We start from the raw sequence: 18,843 nt of genomic DNA, 5'->3' as shown, positions 1-18,843 counted from the left end.
AAGGACAAAGTCACAAAGTTCAGCCACCAGGTTAGCCGTGTCATTATCGGGGATAGTGTTCTTGACGGCTTGTAGTCCATCTTTGTGTGGAATGTTGGTGTAGAGGGCTTCTACACATCGGTGATCTTCCTGATAACACCATCCTGGCCACTATGGATGTAGAAGCCCTCTACACCAACATTCCACACTAAGATGGACTACAAGCCGTCAAGTTTGTGTGTGTATGGGGGTGAGAAAACCTGGATTTGTGCTGGAAATGGCCCACCTTGATTTTCATACACATTGTAAGGAGAGTGGTCACTTTGGATAAGCTATTACCAGCAGAAGAGTGAGTTTGCGTGTGTGGTTTTTGGAAAAGGGGGGGGGGGTGAGAAAACCTGGATTTGTGCTGGAAATGGCCCAACTTGATTATCATACGCATTGTAAGGAGAGTGATCACTTTAGATAAGCTATTACCAGCAGGAGAGTGGGGTGGGAGGAGGTATTGTTTCATGGTCTTTGTGTATATAATGTCTTCTGCAGTTTCCACAGTATGCATCCGATGAAGTGAGCTGTAGCTCACGAAAGCTTATGCTCAAATAAATTGGTTAGTCTCTAAGGTGCTACAAGTACTCCTTTTCTTTTTGTAAATATTCATGGTAAATAGGCCCAATGGCCTGTGATGGGATGTTAGATGGGATGGGATCTGAGTTACCCAGGAAAGAATTTTCTGTAGTATCTGGCTGGTGAATCTTGCCCATATGCTCAGGGTTTAGCTGATCGCCATATTTGGGATCGGGAAGGAATTTTCCTCCAGGGCAGATTGGAAGAGGCCCTGGAGGTTTTTCGCCTTCCTCTGTAGCATGGGGCACGGGTCACTTGCTGGAGGATTCTCTGCTCCTTGAAGTCTTTAAACTACGATTTGAGGACTTCAGTAGCTCAGACATAGGTGAGAGGTTTTTCTCAGGAGTGGTGGGTGAAATTCTGTGGCCTGTGTTGTGCAGGAGGTCAGACTAGATGATCATAATGGTTCCTTCTGACCTAACTATTTATGAATCTATAAGTACATAAGAACGGCTATACTGGGTCAGACCAAAGGTCTGTCTACTCACAGTGGCCAATGCCAGGTGTCCCAGAGGGAATGAACAGAACAGTAATCATCAAGTGATCCATCCCCTGTTGCCCATTCCCAGCTTCTGGCAAACAGAGGCTAAGGACACCATCCCTTCCCATCCTGGCTAATAGCAATTGATGGACCTATGCTCCGTGAATGTATCTAGTTCTTTTTTGAACTCTGTTATAGTCTTGTCCTTCACAACATCCTCGGGCAAGGAGTTCCACAGGTTGGCTGTGCGTTGTGTGAAGGAATACTTCCTTTTGTTTGTTTTAAACCTTCTGCCTATTAATTTCATTTGGTGACCCTTAATTCTTGTATTATGAGAAGGAGTAAATAACACTGACTTATTTACTTACTGCACACCAGTCATGATTTTATAGATCTCTATCATATCTCGCCCCTTAGTCATTTCTTTTCCAAGATGAAAAGTCCCAGTTTTATTAATCTCTCCTCATACGTTAATCTCTCGTCATACGTATTAATCTCTCCTCATACGTTCCAAAGCCATTCCATACCCCTAATAATTTTTGTTGGCCTTTTCTGAACCTTTTCCAATTCCAGTATATTTTTTTTGAGATGGGAGCGACCACATCTGCATACAGTATTTAAGAAGTGGGCATGCCATGGATTTATATAGCTGCATTATGATATTTTCTGTCTAATCTATCCCTTTCTTAATGTGGGAGTAGAGTGCAATCAAGGTTCTGCCACCTCCCGGCTGGGGAAAAGCCCAGATCATGGATATAGGTCTGGTGCAGAGCACATCTACTCTCTGGGCCTTTCTCCAGCCGGGAGGCGGCGGAGCTTGATTGCGCTCTACTCCTACAACTCATTGGCCAGAGTAGCTGAGCAAGTGAAAGAAGTAAGTGAAACCCTTTAAAGGTCTACACTAGCTTACTTCCATCCTGGGGAAAGAAGGGAGCAGGGAAGGAACTGTGCCTAAAGGCACAACCTAGCTTGGTGTAATAAATTAACAATTAATGGAAAGAAAGTTTGAATCTTAGATGAAATTTTTATACGATCTACTGTAGTTTTGCTACTACACCGTATACAGATCAGCACGTGAACCCCCTGATATATAGAATGTAGGTATTCCAAAGCAGATCACCGTGTACTGTATGTACTAGTTGAGTTTGTTCAGTAGTTTCAGTGACAGAGTTCATCTCATCATACCCCTAGCTGCCACGTAATAAGGACAGGCCTTGGCAATTGAGCAGATTTCTTTGAAAGGAGTTGCTGTCTATAAAAGATAGTGGTTATTTTCAAGCTCTCTGGGAAAATATTTGTATACGTATTCTAACACCGGTTTCCCAGATTTTGGAAAAGATTAAAATTGCTGACTTGTAGACAGTTTAATACAGATATGTCTGCCTGGAAATGACAAAAGGTAAATGCAACCATGCTTTGTTCCAACTCTAGCTCATCATAGCAGAGATGGTCATTGCCTTATCATAGAATCATAGAATATCAGGGTTGGAAGGGACCTCAGGAGGTCATCTAGTCCAACCCCCTGCTCAAAGCAGGACCAATCCCCAATCAAATCATCCCAGCCAGGGCTTTGTCAAGCCTGACCTTAAAAACTTCCAAGGAAGGAGATTCTACCACCTCCCTAGGTAACGCCTTCCAGTGTTTCACCACCCTTCTAGTGAAAAAGTTTTTCCTAATATCCAACCTAAACCTCCCCCACTGCAACTTGAGACCATTACTCCTTGTCCTGTCCTCTTCTACCACTGAGAATAGTCTAGAACCACCTCTCAGGTAGTTGAAAGCAGCTATCAAATCCCCCCTCATTCTTCTCTTCTGCAGACTAAACAATCCTAGTTCCCTCAGCCTCTCCTCATAAGTCAATCTTAGAACAAGGGAAGTCTGAAGTCCAGTTTAGAGGTACTGCTATACCTGAGAACCGGAATAACTAAAGGGTTTGCTTGCAATTGGACATAGTTATGATCTATATTGGCACTCATCTTCCTATTAAATCACCTACCTAAAGAGATATAGTGTTGTCTGAAATTTTGTAGGTGCACATAAGCTAGAATACCAAAATATAGTCTTTTGAAAAGCAGTGTTATATCACATAAGCATATTGAAATTATTGCTAAGAATGTCTGCGTGATGTTGATATGAACTGTGACTGTATAGATCATTGTTGCAACCAGGGTCCTATGGTTGCCCCAGATCTTGTACAGAGGAGGTCAAGTGGAGCGTCTATGGAAAGGTTGTAGTTTGCTGGTTATGATTATGCAGTCTGTATGTGTGTATCATTTTTGTATTTGAAATTATGAATATTGGATATGTACTTGTAGCTCAATATGTTTGATTCTAAGTAGCCTCAGTGAAGTATTTGGTCAGCTTCTTGAGAAAGGACTATTCTCAGTAAGTGCCCAATCAAGAAACACTTAACTGACAGTAGATTTTGGGAGACACCAGTCCACATCTGAGCTTTCCTGGGAACGTTCAAACTAACATGTAAACAATGGCATTGGCCTGCAAAAAGCTGAATCATTCATGGACATGTGACTTGCCCAGGTGGCTACAAACTCCATCTTGTTGCTGTGATTTTGCACAGGAGAACAAAGGGGTTTCTGCCCACAAGAGAGAAAATATAAAAGGCCCTGGAAACCCCTCCATTTTGTCTTCAGCTGGCTCAAGAGATGGCCTCTCCACCCCAAAGAGGTTCCTGAAAGAAACTGGAACAAAAGACAGTAACTATGGGGGTGTGAGTGATTGCTGGACCCAGGCCATAAACTAAAACATTGGTCTGAAAAGGATTGGGCCCGGACTAGGAAGGAGTCTAGTCTGTGAAAGCAGCTTTTTGGGACATCTCTGAGAGTGAGATTTCATCTGTAATCAGTTTCATAATTTATTAGGTTTAGACTTCCGTGTTTTGTTTTATTTTGCTTGGTAACTTACTTTGTTCTGTCTGTTATTACTTGGAACCACTAAAATCCTACTTTTTATATTTAATAAAATGACCTTTTGCTTTTTAATTAACCCAGAGTAAGTAATTAATGCCTGGGAAGCAAACAGCTGTGCATATCTCTCTATAAGTGTTATAGAGGATGGAGAATTTATGATTTTACTCTGTATAAGATGTATGCAGAGTAAAACAGATTTATTTGGGAACTGAGTATCTGGGTGCTGGAGACAGGAGCACATTTTAAGCTGTTTTCAGTTAAGTTTGCAGGTTTGGGGGATGTGGTTCAGACCCTGGGTCTGGCTCGACAAGGCAGGGTTCTGGAGGCCCAAACTGGCAGAGAAAACAGGCTCAGAGGTAGTCTCAGCACATCAGGTGACAGTCTCAAGGGGATCTCTGTGACCAAACCCATCACAGTCTGTTCTGTTTCGTCTGACTTTGTTTCAAACTTAATGTTCTGCCTTCTGTTTTATTTTCCAGAATGGAAATCTCACTATTTCAGGTGTCATGAAAATTCACTAAAAAGGGAAATACATTCAATCAAACTTGCTTTTGGACAGCCCTTAGCACCTATTGTACTTATGTTAATGATCAGTATGAAATGGAGTGCAATAGCTCTTAATTGATTGGAAATTATTTGAGATAGAAAGAATATTGATCCTTTACTGTACCAATCAGTTAGGGAAATGTTTTGTCACACCCTAAATTTTATTTTTTTTAAAATAGGTGTTTTAAAAATTCCTTTAAGAAATACAACACATTTTTATAGCTCCATAGGTGTGCTTAGAATTTCTATCCACATTTAGTATTTTAACATACTGTTTGTCTCAGGTACGCTTAATGTTAATTGTCAGGTTGTTCTGTCAGCCTCAAACTTAGTAGAAGAAGATTTTGAGCTTAGTTTTACTTGATTTAGCTCTTTTGACTTAACGTGTTAAAAATGAAATAATTGTCCATCACTTAAATAGTCTCAAGTCATCCATCTTTGTAGTAGGTTGCCATTGAAAAGTTTAAGTTTAGTACTCTGGCATTGGAGATACTGGTTCAGCAGTGTCCCCGAATATGTAATGTGGAGAACATCTTTTGTGAAGGTGGGGCAAACTTCTCTGTCTGTGTTTATGGTGGGTTACTCACTGTGGAGTTGGATCAAGCAACTGTTAGGGAAATCAAGCAAGAAAGGCAACCCAATGGCCTATATCAGGAGCATCCCTACACACACTCAAACACAACAGCCACTCTTGCGGCTGTTAAGAGACAACTCCTTAGCCCCACACCTGGTGATGTAGCTGTTTTGCTGGGGTGAAAGCCTGCAGATCAAAATGCGCAGATCAGTTAATAGATTTTCCCCTGCGGAAAGAAGAAGAAAAGTTGTCAGCTGCAGCAGGTTGACAGACTGACTTTGAGTGAGGGTCTGCAGCAAGCAGAGTGTAATTTGCTCCCCAAAAGAAAAGGCAGTGCACCAAGGTTAAATTATGTCTAACAAGGGGAAATGCCAAGTGTAGCAGCTTGCGTATAGATCTGTTGTTTTAAATCCATTTCTGAGTGCTTTTTGGCAAATAAATCATACTTTGCTTTGAAGAAGGTGCTTTTGTGTCTCTGCAAAGGTTACTGTTCACAGGTTCCTGAAGGAAAACTCTTGCAGTACGGGGCCTGTTAGGTGTCACAGCTGGTTACCAGGAGGTGTAACCCGGAGACTCAGTCGGAATGTGATCATATTATGAGTCTTACCCCAAAGAAAAGTGGAGGCGAGGGCATGTAACTCAAAGGGGTACAAGGGGGAAACTCAGAGCGGGTAATCTACCCAAAGAGTGTGACATGTAGCATCTGCTGTGGTATGATGAAAACTTGGTAAATGTAGACTTGTCAAAGGCAACTGCGTTTTAATATTTTAAGCCATTACTAATTAATTACTAATTAAAAGATATTTACCCTCAAGCCTTCCTGTGTTCCACTTTTGTACCCAAGATTGAAAGTACATAGATTTCTGAATGGACATTTGCATGCCAAATTATTCATATTTCTTAGTCTGTTGCCTACTCTCCCCTAACTGGGGCCAGAAGCTCCCTGCGAATGGAGGGGGTGGGTGAAAACAATAGGAGTGGGAGTGAGGGGATGTATCAAGCTAGGTGGAAGCAGTAGCCAGCTCCAGGCTGGTAAGGAGGGTCCCAAGGATTCCTGCTTGCTCCTGGGCCTGTTCCAGCACCCCTGGATCCTGCTCCCTGGCCTGAGGTCAGGAGCTGTGGCGGTCGCACTCCTTCTCTCTCTTGGGGATGTGTGAATTTACGCAGGGGCAGAGTCCCCACAATATTTCTGTTGTGGGGGTGCTAGCTCCCTCCAGTCCCCCTCCCTGGTTCTACTGCCCCATTCCCCTATAATAATGATCATTTTATAGCTCTTTGTAACGATTGTATGAACCAAAGTTACCATAGTGTTTTATATGAGGGGAGTCACCAGGCAATAAGCCTTATCAGCAGAAGCAGGTTTCTACTGCACTTGGAGCCAAGGTAGCAACACTTATCTGTACAATTCTTTGCAACGTGTTAAGTAAATTGTTTACCGTTGCTTAAAAAGTCTCCAGTAGCTTTTCTTATGTTATGATAGGAAGCTGGGAACAGCTATAATGCTTTTCATCTGTTAGAAGCAGTGTACAAACATGACTTCACCTAATACCCCTGAGAGGTGGTTAGAAGTAATAGTTCCATTTTATGAAAAGGGAAACAGACAAAGGTAAAGGGGCTTTAAGACCGCATAATAATCTAGAGACAGAGCCAGGAACAAAATTGGCAAACCTCATCTTATTCTTCCAAATTATACTGCCCAATGTTGCCTTCCATCTGCAGAATTTCATTACTATGACCATTTACCATTCAGGCCTGTGGTTGCCAACCCTCCAGGGTTGTCCTGGAGTCTCCAGGACCAGAAGATTAATCTTTAATTAAAGATTATGTCTTGTGATGAAATCTCCAGGAATACATCCAACCACAATTGGCAACCCTATTCAGGCCCCCTGCTCCATTCTCTGGGACCACTGCTCAAGTCACTCAGTACTGGAGCAAATTGAGGAACAAGGTTCCCTAGGATTTGAGCTCTGCCCTGGGGAACAGAAGCATCAGCATAGGGCTGGAGAGAATGCTTAGGTCAGCTGCTGTTGCTATGCAGTTATGGGCAAATTGTGCCCCTAGTACTTATAGTGGCGTATATACATAGTATGGGCATAGAAGACCCTGTTTCCACATGTTTTCTGCATGGCAACTTCAGAACTCCATGATCATTAGGCAAATTGGAATTTTGTTTACTCCAGGACTGACCTCTTTTTTAATGTAGTCATATGGCCCCTGTTGCAATACTATGTGAGCAGAGCACCTCACAATCTGTAATGTATTTATCCTCCCAATAGCCCTGTGAATTAGGAAAGGGCTATTTTCCCCCCTTTATAGATGGGGAACAGAGGTACAAAGAGGCTAAGTGGCATGCCCAAGGTCACACAGGAAGTCTGTCATGGAGCAGGAAATTGAACTGGGTCTCCCAAGTCCTAGGCTTCTGCTCTAAACAATGAACCATTCCTCCTTTTTTGTCTACCCCCTCACTTTTTCCTCAGCTTGTCTCCTTTCTCACTTGCATATTTTCATTTTCTATCTAATTTGGCTTATGCGGCAGTTGATTTAAAGAATTTCCTGTGATTGTCCTGTAATACTTGAAATTTTCATTTTAGATAATTGCAAATAAAAACCAAACCATAGAGCATTGTGATATGACAATCTTGCCTAGAAGTTCTACTGATTACATTAGATTGCTTTAAATTGTGCTGTTATGCCTTATTATAGGGATTGCTAGTACTGACTTCTCCAGTTGAATTTGTAGGGAGCAGTAGAGTTCCCATTTTCCCCAATTTTGCATTGCTCGCTAATTCTGAGAATTTCTAGTTTTGAGTTGAATTTTTCAGTGTCTTGAAACTATTTTGAAAATGTTGAGGCAGTGATGTGCCATTACTTGTGGTTTTGGTTTTTTACAATAGAAACACTTAACCCTGTTCTGAAGACCATTTTGTTCAGAAGACAGCAACACGTGATGTTGACAATTTGTGTTTTATTGGTTATAAAGCTTTAATTTTTTGAATCTACATGTCTGCTGTTATTCCTAATTAATGTTCCCTCCATTGTCTGGCCACCCCCAATAATTTTCCACAACTGTGAAAATTTAAATAAATAAAAATTGAAAAAAATTGCTTCAAAATAAACAATGATACTCTCTATTGAAATTATAACAAAAATAAAAAGTGAATTCTGCCAAGCCTACAAATAATGCAAGTATAGGCTGATCACCTGACTGGTGCGCGCACATGTATTATGATGGTTGGGTGCCTCATTATCTGGTGTCTTGACATCATTGACTTCAATGGAGTCGAATCAGAAAGAATTCAGCAAAGGGTTTATACAAGTAGAGAGGCCAGTTAAATGCATCTGACCATTTCTGCATATAATCATGGTGTATGATTGCGTAAGCAATTCTACAGCTTTGTTTCCAAAGGCTGACTAGAGCCTCTGATCTAATGATCTGGGAACTTTTTCAGAAGCCACAACAGAAAGTGTTGAAGAATACACCGCAATCTTTAAATTTCATGAACTAAGATAACCATCTTCTCAGATACCTTTGTACAATCTTGGAGTAATTCTCTTATCATTAATGCAATAATGCCAGATTTACTTTGGCTTAATTCTGAGCAGAATCTGCCCCTTAAAATGTCAGTACTCAAGAGTGTTCCTAAATTAAGGGTTCCTGCAGCAATATTACCTTGGCCATAGCCCACATAAATAATGCCTAAGTAGTCTTAAAAATATATGTGAAAATGCTCGCTTTTATATTGCTGAATCTATAACAGCTGGGCAGTGAGGCCTAGCTTGTGTAGGTGTAAGAGTTTGTCTGTAACTTCTGCTGACATTTTTTTGTTTTAGCTGGGCAAACTTAACATTCTTTTCCTTTTCCATAAGTCTTACACCCTGAAAGGGAGATGCTGTTGTTTGTGAAAGCAAATTAAAAAAACAAGGTCCTTTACCAGCAAATGGTTCATCAACAAAACATGAGCACAGAGCACTCGCTTGGCACTGTGTTATGTAAACTACAGAAGCAGCAGCAGTGGCATTCTCCTTTTTCACTGCAGAACCATTTTTGAGGGGGTTGTAGGATAACAGTTGCTATAAGTATCTTGGGAAAGTGCCATTTGAATTAAAACAGGGGTCTCAAACACGCGGCCCTTGGGGTTATTTTCTGCGGCCTGCCAGCTCCCCACGGCCCCCCCAGCGTTTACCTAGAGCGGCTCCGGCCTGGCACGCACCGGGGGCAGGGCAGGCTCCCCGCCTGCCTGCCTGCCCTGCCCCCATGCCGCTCCGGGAAGCGGCCTGGGGGGTGGGGGTGGGCGACAGGTGTCTGTGTGTTGCCCTGGCCGCTCCTCCAGGTACCTCACCCGAAGCTCCCATTGGCCGCGGCACCCCTCCTGCACCCTGACCCCCTGCCCTGAACCCCCTGCCACACCCCGCATCCCTCCTGCACTCCAACCCCCTGCCCTGAGCCCCCTCCTGCATCCTGCACCCCAACCTCCTGCCCTGAGCCCCCTGACGCACCCTGCACCCCCTGGGGGCAGGGAGGGGGCGGAGTTGGGGTGGGGATTTCGGGGAAGGGGTAGGAAGGGGCAGGGCAGGGCCTCATGGAAGGGATGGAGTGGGGGTGGGGCCAGGGCAGCGGGTGTGGGGGTGGTCAGTGGTGCGGCCCTCAGCCAATGTACTAGTCCTCATGTGGCATTAGAGTTTGAGACCCCTGAACTGAAAGGTTATTTATTGGGAAGTCTGATACTATCACAGGATACCACTTATGTATGTTTACACTGTAAAATGTGGAAGTGCTACTGTCTGTTTAAATGCTTTATTAAAGAATATGAAAAGATTACAGCTTTAGGGTGAAATGGAAGGGTGGACAGAAATGTTTGTTTCTGAGACATTGTGAGTGAGCTGATGCAATTCCCTAAGATAAAATTGGCAAAAGAAAGGTTTTGAATTTGTACTCCACAGAACAGCATCTCTTTGGGAAGATTGTGTACTTGATACTCATTTTCTGTTACAAGTTACTACAGTAAATGCAAGTACTTTCAAGTGTGTTTGTACTCAAGGAGATATGCTGCTTCCCATATAGGTAAACTTCCCCCTTCCTCCACCTCTGTTACCAGATGCAAGAGTAGCCCTTAAAGAATCATAGAATATCAGGGTTGGAAGGTACCTCAGGAGATCATCTAATCCAACCCCCTTCTCAAAGCAGGACCGACCCCAACTAAATCAAAGGGGGCAACATTCTCTTTTCTTCCAGCCAGTCAAAAAAAGACCCCCCACAAAAAGTTGCAGTAAGCACATTTTACATTATTTCTATATAAATATTTTACTTAGGGTGGTAAAACTGCTTCAGTTTTCAGGCATTCAACAAAAACCTTCTTGCTCTGAGACTTGAGGACAAAATGAAAAAGGCCAGACTATGTTCTCTGTCTCATATTGCATTGTAACATTGCGTCAGGTGGTAGAACTTTTTGCAGTGATGCTAAAATACCAATGTATATAAAACACCCAAACCTCATTGTCTGTATTGCTAAAATACATGTACCTGTAAAGCCAGTGAGGGAATAACCTCAAAGTTTCTGCATTTATTATCTTAAATAAGCATCTGTGGGTACATCTGCACTGTGATTTAAAAATCCACAGCCCTGAGTCTCAGAGTGGGTTTATAAAATTACAGTGTAGATGTTTGGGCTTGGCGGGCTCTGAGAACCTCCCTCCTCACAGGGTCTCACTGCAATTGTATAGTCCCACAGCGGGAACCCCATGAACCCGAGCCCAGCTGCGGGTCTTTTAACACAGTGAAGACAGACCCGTAAAGTTCAGCTACTTAAGCAGATCCATGGAGAAGCTTCTCCAAGAGACTCAAACCCCCTCCCCATTTCTAATGGGGAATCCAGTGACCTTCCACACCTAATACAATAGAGAGTGGTTAGTAGATTCACTCCCACTTCTAGAATCTTTATTGTGGTTGGCAGACCTGTTCCTGTAGTGTTCTCATGGGAAATAATTTATCCAAGACACTGTGCAACAAAGAAGCCTTCATTGGGAAAGGTTAATTCTTTAGTTATGTATGCAGTCATTTGCTATCCAACTTTATTCTTTAGCACTGATCAGGTTGTTAGAAAATTTTGGCTGCAGTAAAGTAATAAGAAAAGGAGTACTTGTAATAGATTTTCACTTGGGAGTTTGACTAGAAACAAGTCCCTGATCTTCACTTCCATGTAACTTCAGTGTTGAAGTTAGACTTCAGAAAGCATTTTGTCATATGTCTGAAATCACATTTCACAGAGAATAATTACTTCATTCATAGCACCAAGGGTTTTAAAAGTAATACCTCAGTATTGGGTGGAGAGTAATGGATACCTTAAAATGGAACAGAAGAGTAGAGATGTGAAAGGGTAACGGGGAGCTAGAAACAGGTAATAGGTCAAAGAAGGATTTAGTGAATTGGTTGTTGCTGCTTTTAATGGAGCTGCATCTCCCGATGGGTTTGTTTAATTGAGGCTGTCTGAAATGCTCACTCTGTGCCCCACCACATTTCTCATCTCTTCAAGACCAATCTCATGATGAAGCAAGATTCTGTATTTGCTGCTTTTTTGCTTACTTCCAGGCACATTTGATGGTTGTGTGTCTGACATTTTGGAGCCAGGCAACACTGGAAGTTGTGGTTACTGTCTATAGCAGTGTCTCTCAACCTTCCCAGACTACTGTACCCCTTTAAAGAGTCTGATTTGTCTCTTGTACCCCCAAGTTTCACCTCAAGTAAAAACTTACAGAATCAGACCTAAAAATACAGAAGTGTCACAGCACATTATTACTGAAAAAGTGCTTACTTTCTGATTTTTATCATATAATTATAAAATAAATCAATTGGAATACAAATATTTTATTTACATTTCAGTGTATAGTATACAGAGCAGTATAAAATCTTTGTCTATGAAATTTATTTGTACTGACTTCATTAGTGCTTTTTATGTAGCCTGTTATAAAACTAGGCAACTATCTGAGCTTATGCTCTGAGTTGATGTACCCCCTGGAAGACCTCTATGTACACTTACCCCGGTTGGGAACCACTGGTCTACAGGGGGTACACGTACCCCTGGTTGAGAACCACTGGTCTACAGTATAGCCACAGTAAGCAGAAATGGTTATGAAGGGATTCCAACATACCCAGTCTCCATCTAATAAGAATTTCTTCTTTGTACTTTAGAAGGCTCTTTGTATTTCACACACACTAACAAACTATCAAAGTAAAGGGCAGCCTATTCGGGTTATTGTAAACTTGAGTATTGTCTTTATTGGAAACCTCAGATATCCTACTCTTAACTTTATACCAACACTGGTGGTATACTGCAATTTTGTTGTAAGCACAATTTTGTGCATATAACCACAGTCATAAAGGGGAAATTCTGAGATATATAGATTATATAGATTATAAACCTTGCTTTTTGAAGGTTTGCAGTGAAGGGCTTTTACTACTACTTTGAAATGTCACAATAAATAAGGAGGCCATCTTTTTATCCTCATTCTTGGAAGAAAGAACATTCAACACTTTTGGTATTCAAATCTCAGGCCTTAGGCTTTAAATAGCATTTAGTAACATATTATGCATTCTACTTCCATGCAGTGCTTCATATATTTGTCACTTATGTCTGTCTGGTGACTTTATTTGCCTTATGAAAGGTGCCACTGTACGCTGAAATCATCATAAGTACTATGTGTACTTGAATAAGCAGAACAAATGTCTGGCACTAGACAGCAGTGCTTATTGTGTCAAGTCTTTGAGATGTCATTTGTTTTTAACTACTTCTAATTAATGTCATTCAAACCTAGTAAATTAACTCCGAGGCATGTACCAGTTATTGCAGAGAATGTGCCTGTACATTGTCATTTTGTGTAGTCAAGTGGTGTTTATAAACTAGAAGTACTTTGATATTAACTGCAGCTGGGTGGTAAGCTCCAGCATTGACATTCCCAGTGTTTTGAATATGGAGTATTTCTTGAGATCATATTTAGCTCTGGCTACTCCTGCTTTACTTATGAGTCACCATTCCTGCAATCCCTTGTAATCCAATTACTGTGTCTTGGCTGCTTCTGCCTAACAGCAACAGATTACCGGCCCACCCCAGGCAGTGCTGCTTCCTCACCGTCAGCCATATCCACAAGAGCAATGAATGAGAGATGCATTATAGTAGTGGTCTGGGGAGAAGGAACACCAAATGGTAGCGGTAGAGAAAGCTGCAGTAGGATAGGCCTTAAAGGCAGAGTTCTGTGTGGATTTTGGCATCAAATCTGAAGGGGAAGAACAGGAAAAGAAGTGGGTAAAGGGAAAGCCCACAAGAAGTGAGACCCTCTAGGAGAGTGACAGGGAAAAAGCAAAACATTTATTGGAGAAACAAAGCAAAGGATGGAGAGTTAATACCTTACAACAGCAGAAGAAAAAAGGCAGTGGAAGAATGTCAGTTAGAAGAGAACTAAAACACATTAAAAACATAGTGGGGAAGAAGAGAGATGAAAGCCACAGTAAAAGTTAGATGGAAAGGATGCTGTTAGACTTAAACATTAAGCTTTTAAAAGATTTATAAACATACAGGAGAAAAGAGACCAGAAACTAGCAGTCATGTTATGATTTAGTTTTCTAGCTGTTTGATCTCTGTGGTGGTCCTCATGCTCAACTGAAAAAAGAAAAGGAGGACTTGTGGCACCTTAGAGACTAACAAATTTATTAGAGCATAAGCTTTTGTGAGCTACAGCTCACTTCATCGGATGTATTCACCGCTGTATGCATCTGATGAAGTGAGCTGCAGCTCACGAAAGCTTATGCTCTAATAAATTTGTTAGTCTCTAAGGTGCCGCAAGTCCTCCTTTTCTTTTTGTGGATACAGACTAACACGGCTGCTACTCTGAAACATGCTCAACTGAGCTTAGGGCAGTTTAAGCGGCTATAAAGCCTCAGAGAATGAAATAGCCTATCTCGAGGATACACTGTTCTCCCACTAGCTAGTATTTGCTGAGAAGTTGCAACCTGTCCCACCCAGCACCAAGGCCTGGTCTACACTACGAGTTTATGTCGGATTTAGCAGCGTTAAATCCGAATTAACCCTGCACCCATCCACACAACGAAGCCATTTTTTCAACAGAAAGGGCTCTTAAAACCAATTTCTGTACTCCTCCCCAACGAGGGGATTAGCGCTGAAATTGACATCGCCGTTTCGAATTAGGCTTAGTGTGGACACAATTCGAAGGTATTGGCCTCCGGGAGCTATCCCACAGTGCACCATTGTGACCGCTCTGGACAGCACTCTGAACTCTGATGCACTGGCCAGGTGTACAGGAAAAGCCCCGGGGAACTTTTGAATCTCATTTCCTGTTTGGCCAGGCGAGCTCATCAGCACAGGTGACCATGCAGAGCTCATCAGCACAGGTGACCATGCAGTCCCACAATCGAAAAAGAGCTCCAGCATGGACCGAACGGGAGGTACGAGATCTGATCGCTGTATGGGGAGAGGAATCCGTGCTATCAGAACTACGTTCCAAAAGACGAAATGCCAAAATATTTCAAAAAATCTCAGAGGCCATGAGGGACAGAGGCTACATCAGGGACGCAACACAGTGCCGCATGAAACTTAAGGAGCTCAGACAAGCATACCAGAAAACCAAAGAATCAAACGGATGCTCCGGGACAGAGCCCCAGACATGCTGCTTCTACGCTGAGCTGCATGCAATTCTAGGGGGGGCCACCACCATTACCCCACCCCTGTCCGTGGACTCCGAGGATGGGGTACTCTCCGCCGTGCCTGAGGATTTTGTAGATGGGGAAGATGAGGAGGAGGAGGACGAACTTGGGGAGAGCACACAGCACACCGTTCTCCCCGACAGCCAGGATCTTTTTCTCACCCTGACTGAAATACCCTCCCAACCCAAGGAAGCCGAAGAAGGGACCTCTGGTGAGTGTACCTTTTTAAATACAATACACATTATAAAAGCAAGTGTTTTTTAATGATTAATTAGCCCTGAGGATTTGGGATGCATTCATGGCCAGTGCAGCTACTGGAAAAGTCTGTTAACGTGTCTGGGGATGGAGCGGAAATCCTCCAGGGACATCTCCATGAAGCTCCCTTGGAGGTACTCTAAAAGCCTTTGCAGAAGGTTTCTGGGGAGAGCAGCCTTATTCTGTCCTCCATGGTAGGACACTTTACCACGCCATGCTAGTAGCAAGTAATCTGGTATCATTGCATGACAAAGCCTGGCAGCGTATGGTCCCGGTGTTTGCTGGCATTCAAGCAACATCCGTTCTTTATCTCTCTGTGTTATCCTCAGGAGAGTGATACGGTTCATGGTAACCTGGTTGAAATAGGGGAATTTGATTAAGGGGACATTCAGAGGTGCCCGTTCCTACTGGGCTGTTTGCCTGTGGCTGAAAAGAAATCCTCCCCGCAGTTAGCCACACGGTGAGGGGGCATTGGCGCTGAGCTGTTCGTGTTTGGCTAGCAGGGATCTTTCCTGATACCAGCCAGGTGGTGCGGGGAGGGGAAAAGCGATCATCCCAGAGAATTGGATGGGGGGAGGGGGTTAGTTTGGTTTCTGCTGCTGCACGTTAACAGGAAAACCACAGCAGTAAATGACCAACTCAATGGGCTTTGCTTGGTATGGGAAAGGAGGGGGCTGCTGTGATGAAGGTTGCAGAAGCCAAAAGACTATGGCTTACCGTGGCCGCCTGCAAGCCAAATTCTGTTGCCTGGCCCTGCGTGTATGATCTCTAACACCAAAGCCGCAGGCACTCAATATAAGATGCAAAATGCGACCTTGTACCCAAATCACATGTGCTATGTAATGTGAATAGTGTTGTTCACCGTGAAAGAGTATAGCCATTGTTCTGTAAAATGTATCTTTTTAAATACTTCACTCCCTTTTTTTCCTCCAGCAGCTGCAAACGTTTCAAGCCTCCCTCCTCCCTTCCAGAGGCTATCTCAGATAAGGCAGCGAAAAAAATGCACGCGCGATGACATGTTCACTGAGCTCATGCAGTCGTCCAGCACTGAGAGAGCTGTGTGGAGGGACACAATAGCAGAGTACAGGACGGTGGCTGATGAACGTCAGGAGAGGTTGCGGCAGGAAGATCAGAGGAGGTATGAGGAAATGCTGGGGCTCCTGCGGGATCAAATGGACGTGCTCCAGCATCTGGTGGAGGTTCATGAACGGCAGCAGAATCACAGACCGCCGCTGCAGCCCCTGCTTAACCGCCTTCCCTCCTCCCCAAGTTCCATAGCCTCCTCACCCAGATGCCCAAGAACGAGGGGTGGGAGGCTCCGGGCACCCAACCACTCCACCCCAATGGACAGCCCAAGCAACAGAAGGCTGGCATTCAACAAGTTTTAAAGTGGCCTTTTCCTTCCCTCCTACCCTCCTCCCACACCCCACCCGGGCTACCTTGTGAGTTATCTCCCATTTTTATAATCAGTTAATAAAGAATACATGTTTTTTAAATGCTAGTGACTTTATTTCTTTGCAAGCAAGCTGTGATCGAAGTGGGGAGGGCGAGTGGCTTACAGGGAATTTAGAGGCAACCAAGGGGGCGGTTTCTCTTTCATCAAGGAGAAACAAACAGAAGTATCACACAGTACCCTGGCCAGTCATGAAACTGGTTTTCAAAGCTTCTCTGATGCGCACCGCTTCCTGCTGTGCTCTTCTAACCACCCTGGTGTCTGGCTGCGCGTATTCAGCGGCCAGGCGATTTGCATCAACCTCCCACCCCGCCATAAACGTCTCCCCCTTACTCTCACAGAGATTGTGGAGCACACAGCAAGCAGCAATAACAATGGGAATATTGGTTTCGCTGAGGTCTGAGCGAGTCAGTAAACTCTGCCAGCGACCCTTAAAACGCCCAAATGCACACTCTACCACCATTCTGCACTTGCTCAGCCTGTAGTTGAACAGCTCCTGACTACTGTCCAGGGTGCCTGTTTATGGCTTCATGAGCCAGGGCATTAAGGGGTAGGCTGGGTCCCCAAGGATAACTATAGGCATTTCAACATCCCCAACAGTTATTTTCTGGTCTGGGAAGTAAATCCCTTCCTGCAGCCGTCTAAACAGACCAGAGTTCCTGAAGACGCGAGCGTCATGAACCTTTCCCGGCCATCCCACGTTGATGTTGGTGAAATGTCCCTTGTGATCCACCAGTGCTTGCAGAACCATTGAAAGGTACCCCTTGCGGTTTATGTACTGGCCGCCCTGGTGGTCCGGTCCCAAATAGGGCTATGCGTTCCGTCTATCACCCCACCACAGTTAGGGAATCCCATTGCAGCAAAGCCATCTAGTATGACCTGCACATTTCCCAGAGTCACTACCGTTGATAGAAGCAGCTCAATGATTGCGTTTACTACTTGCATCACAGCAACCCCCACAGTAGATTTGCCCACTCCAAATTGATTACCGACTGACTGGTACCTGTCTGGCATTGCAAGCTTCCACAGGGCTATTGCCACTCGCTTCTGAACTGTGAGGGCTGCTCTCATCTTGGTATTCTTGCGCTTCAGGGCAGGGGAAAGCAAGTCACAAAGTTCCATGAAAGTGCATGCATGCAAAAGTTTCGGAGCCACTGGGAATCATCCCAGACCTGCATCACTATGCGTCACTCTGCATCACTCTGTGCTTGTTTCCGGGCCCAGAATCGGCATTCCACGGCATGAGCCTGCCCCATTAACACCATGATCTCCAAATTGTGGGGGAACGCGGTTTTAGAGAAAAGTGTGTTCATGTCCTCATCACCCGCTTCCGTCACCTTCTCGCCTGGTTTTTCAGTTGCTGGTTCTGCATAAACTGCACGATAATGCGCGAGGTGTTTACAGTGGTCATAACTGCTGTAGTGAGCTGAACGGGCTCCATGCTTGCTGTGCTATGTCATCTGCTCCTGCTCGGGCAATCCAGGGAAATGGGCTCAAAATGATTGTTTGCCTTTGCTCTGATGGAGGGAGGGGCGACTGACAACATGGCTTACAGGGTTGGCTTACAGGGAATTAAAATCAGCAAAGGGGGTGGCTTTGCGAGAAACAGAATGGCCCCTTCAAGGATAGAACTCAAAACTGGTTTAGCAGGCCGGTGATTTTACGGAGGGAGGGAGGAGAAAATGAATACAAAACAAATCTGGTCTATTTTTTGTTTTGAGCCACTTCATCTATCTTTATACATCTTGCTGGCAGCAGACTGTGCAGTACGACCACTAGCCATCGTCATCTCCTGGGTGCTTGGCAGAAGACGGTGCAGTATGACTGCTGGCCATCGACATCTCCTGGCTGATCATTAAAGGACTGAATTGCCATGAGACAAAACTTAAAAGGGTAATGACCTGGCTGAGTCACTCCCATGTTTGCCCAGGCGCCCCTGACCTCATCGAGGTCGGTTAAAAGAGCACCCAGGAATACGTCGACGACGGCTACCAGTCATACTGCACTGTCTGCTGTCAAAAGGCAATAAACTGTTGCTGTGTAGCAATGCAGTACCGCGTCTGCCAGCACCCAGGAGACATACGGTGACGGTTAGCTGAGCGGGCTCCATGCTTGCCGTGGTATGGAGTCTGCACAGGTAACCCAGGAAAAAAGGCGCAAAACGATTGTCTTCTGTTGCTTTCACAGAGGGAGGGAGGGAAGGGGGTCCTGACAATATGTACCTAGAACCACCCGTGACAATGTTTTAGCCCCATCAGGCATTGGGATTTCTACCCATAATTCAAATGAGTG

At 44.0% G+C, this 18,843-nt stretch overlaps 2 protein-coding genes across 21 annotated transcripts in view; both read left to right on the top strand.

Moving 5' to 3' along the window:
* The window catches only part of ATP2B2 (ATPase plasma membrane Ca2+ transporting 2), a 714,211-nt gene that overhangs the window by 411,238 nt on the left and 284,130 nt on the right, over positions 1–18,843 (top strand). The gene's annotated exons all lie outside the window — the stretch shown is intronic.
* On the top strand, positions 14,668–16,486 carry LOC141991276 (uncharacterized). Its single transcript, XM_074959590.1, has 2 exons — positions 14,668–15,054; positions 16,032–16,486. Exons 1-2 carry the CDS (start codon positions 14,685–14,687, stop codon positions 16,484–16,486), a joined length of 825 nt encoding a protein of 274 aa, XP_074815691.1. The 5' UTR covers positions 14,668–14,684.

This window comes from Natator depressus, chromosome 7, assembly GCF_965152275.1.
Source record: "Natator depressus isolate rNatDep1 chromosome 7, rNatDep2.hap1, whole genome shotgun sequence".
NCBI lineage: Eukaryota > Metazoa > Chordata > Testudines > Cheloniidae > Natator > Natator depressus.
The sequence above is the reverse complement of the archived record's forward strand: the minus strand, read 5'-3'. Positions and strand labels throughout refer to the sequence as shown.

Bases quoted from the DNA above. Each gene is read 5' to 3' on its own strand.
- LOC141991276 (XM_074959590.1), top strand. From the start codon at position 14,685: ATGAGGGACAGAGGCTACATCAGGGACGCAACACAGTGCCGCATGAAA. The intron at 15,055-16,031 runs GTGAGTGTACCT...TTTTTCCTCCAG, and splicing joins AGCCGAAGAAGGGACCTCTG to CAGCTGCAAACGTTTCAAGC.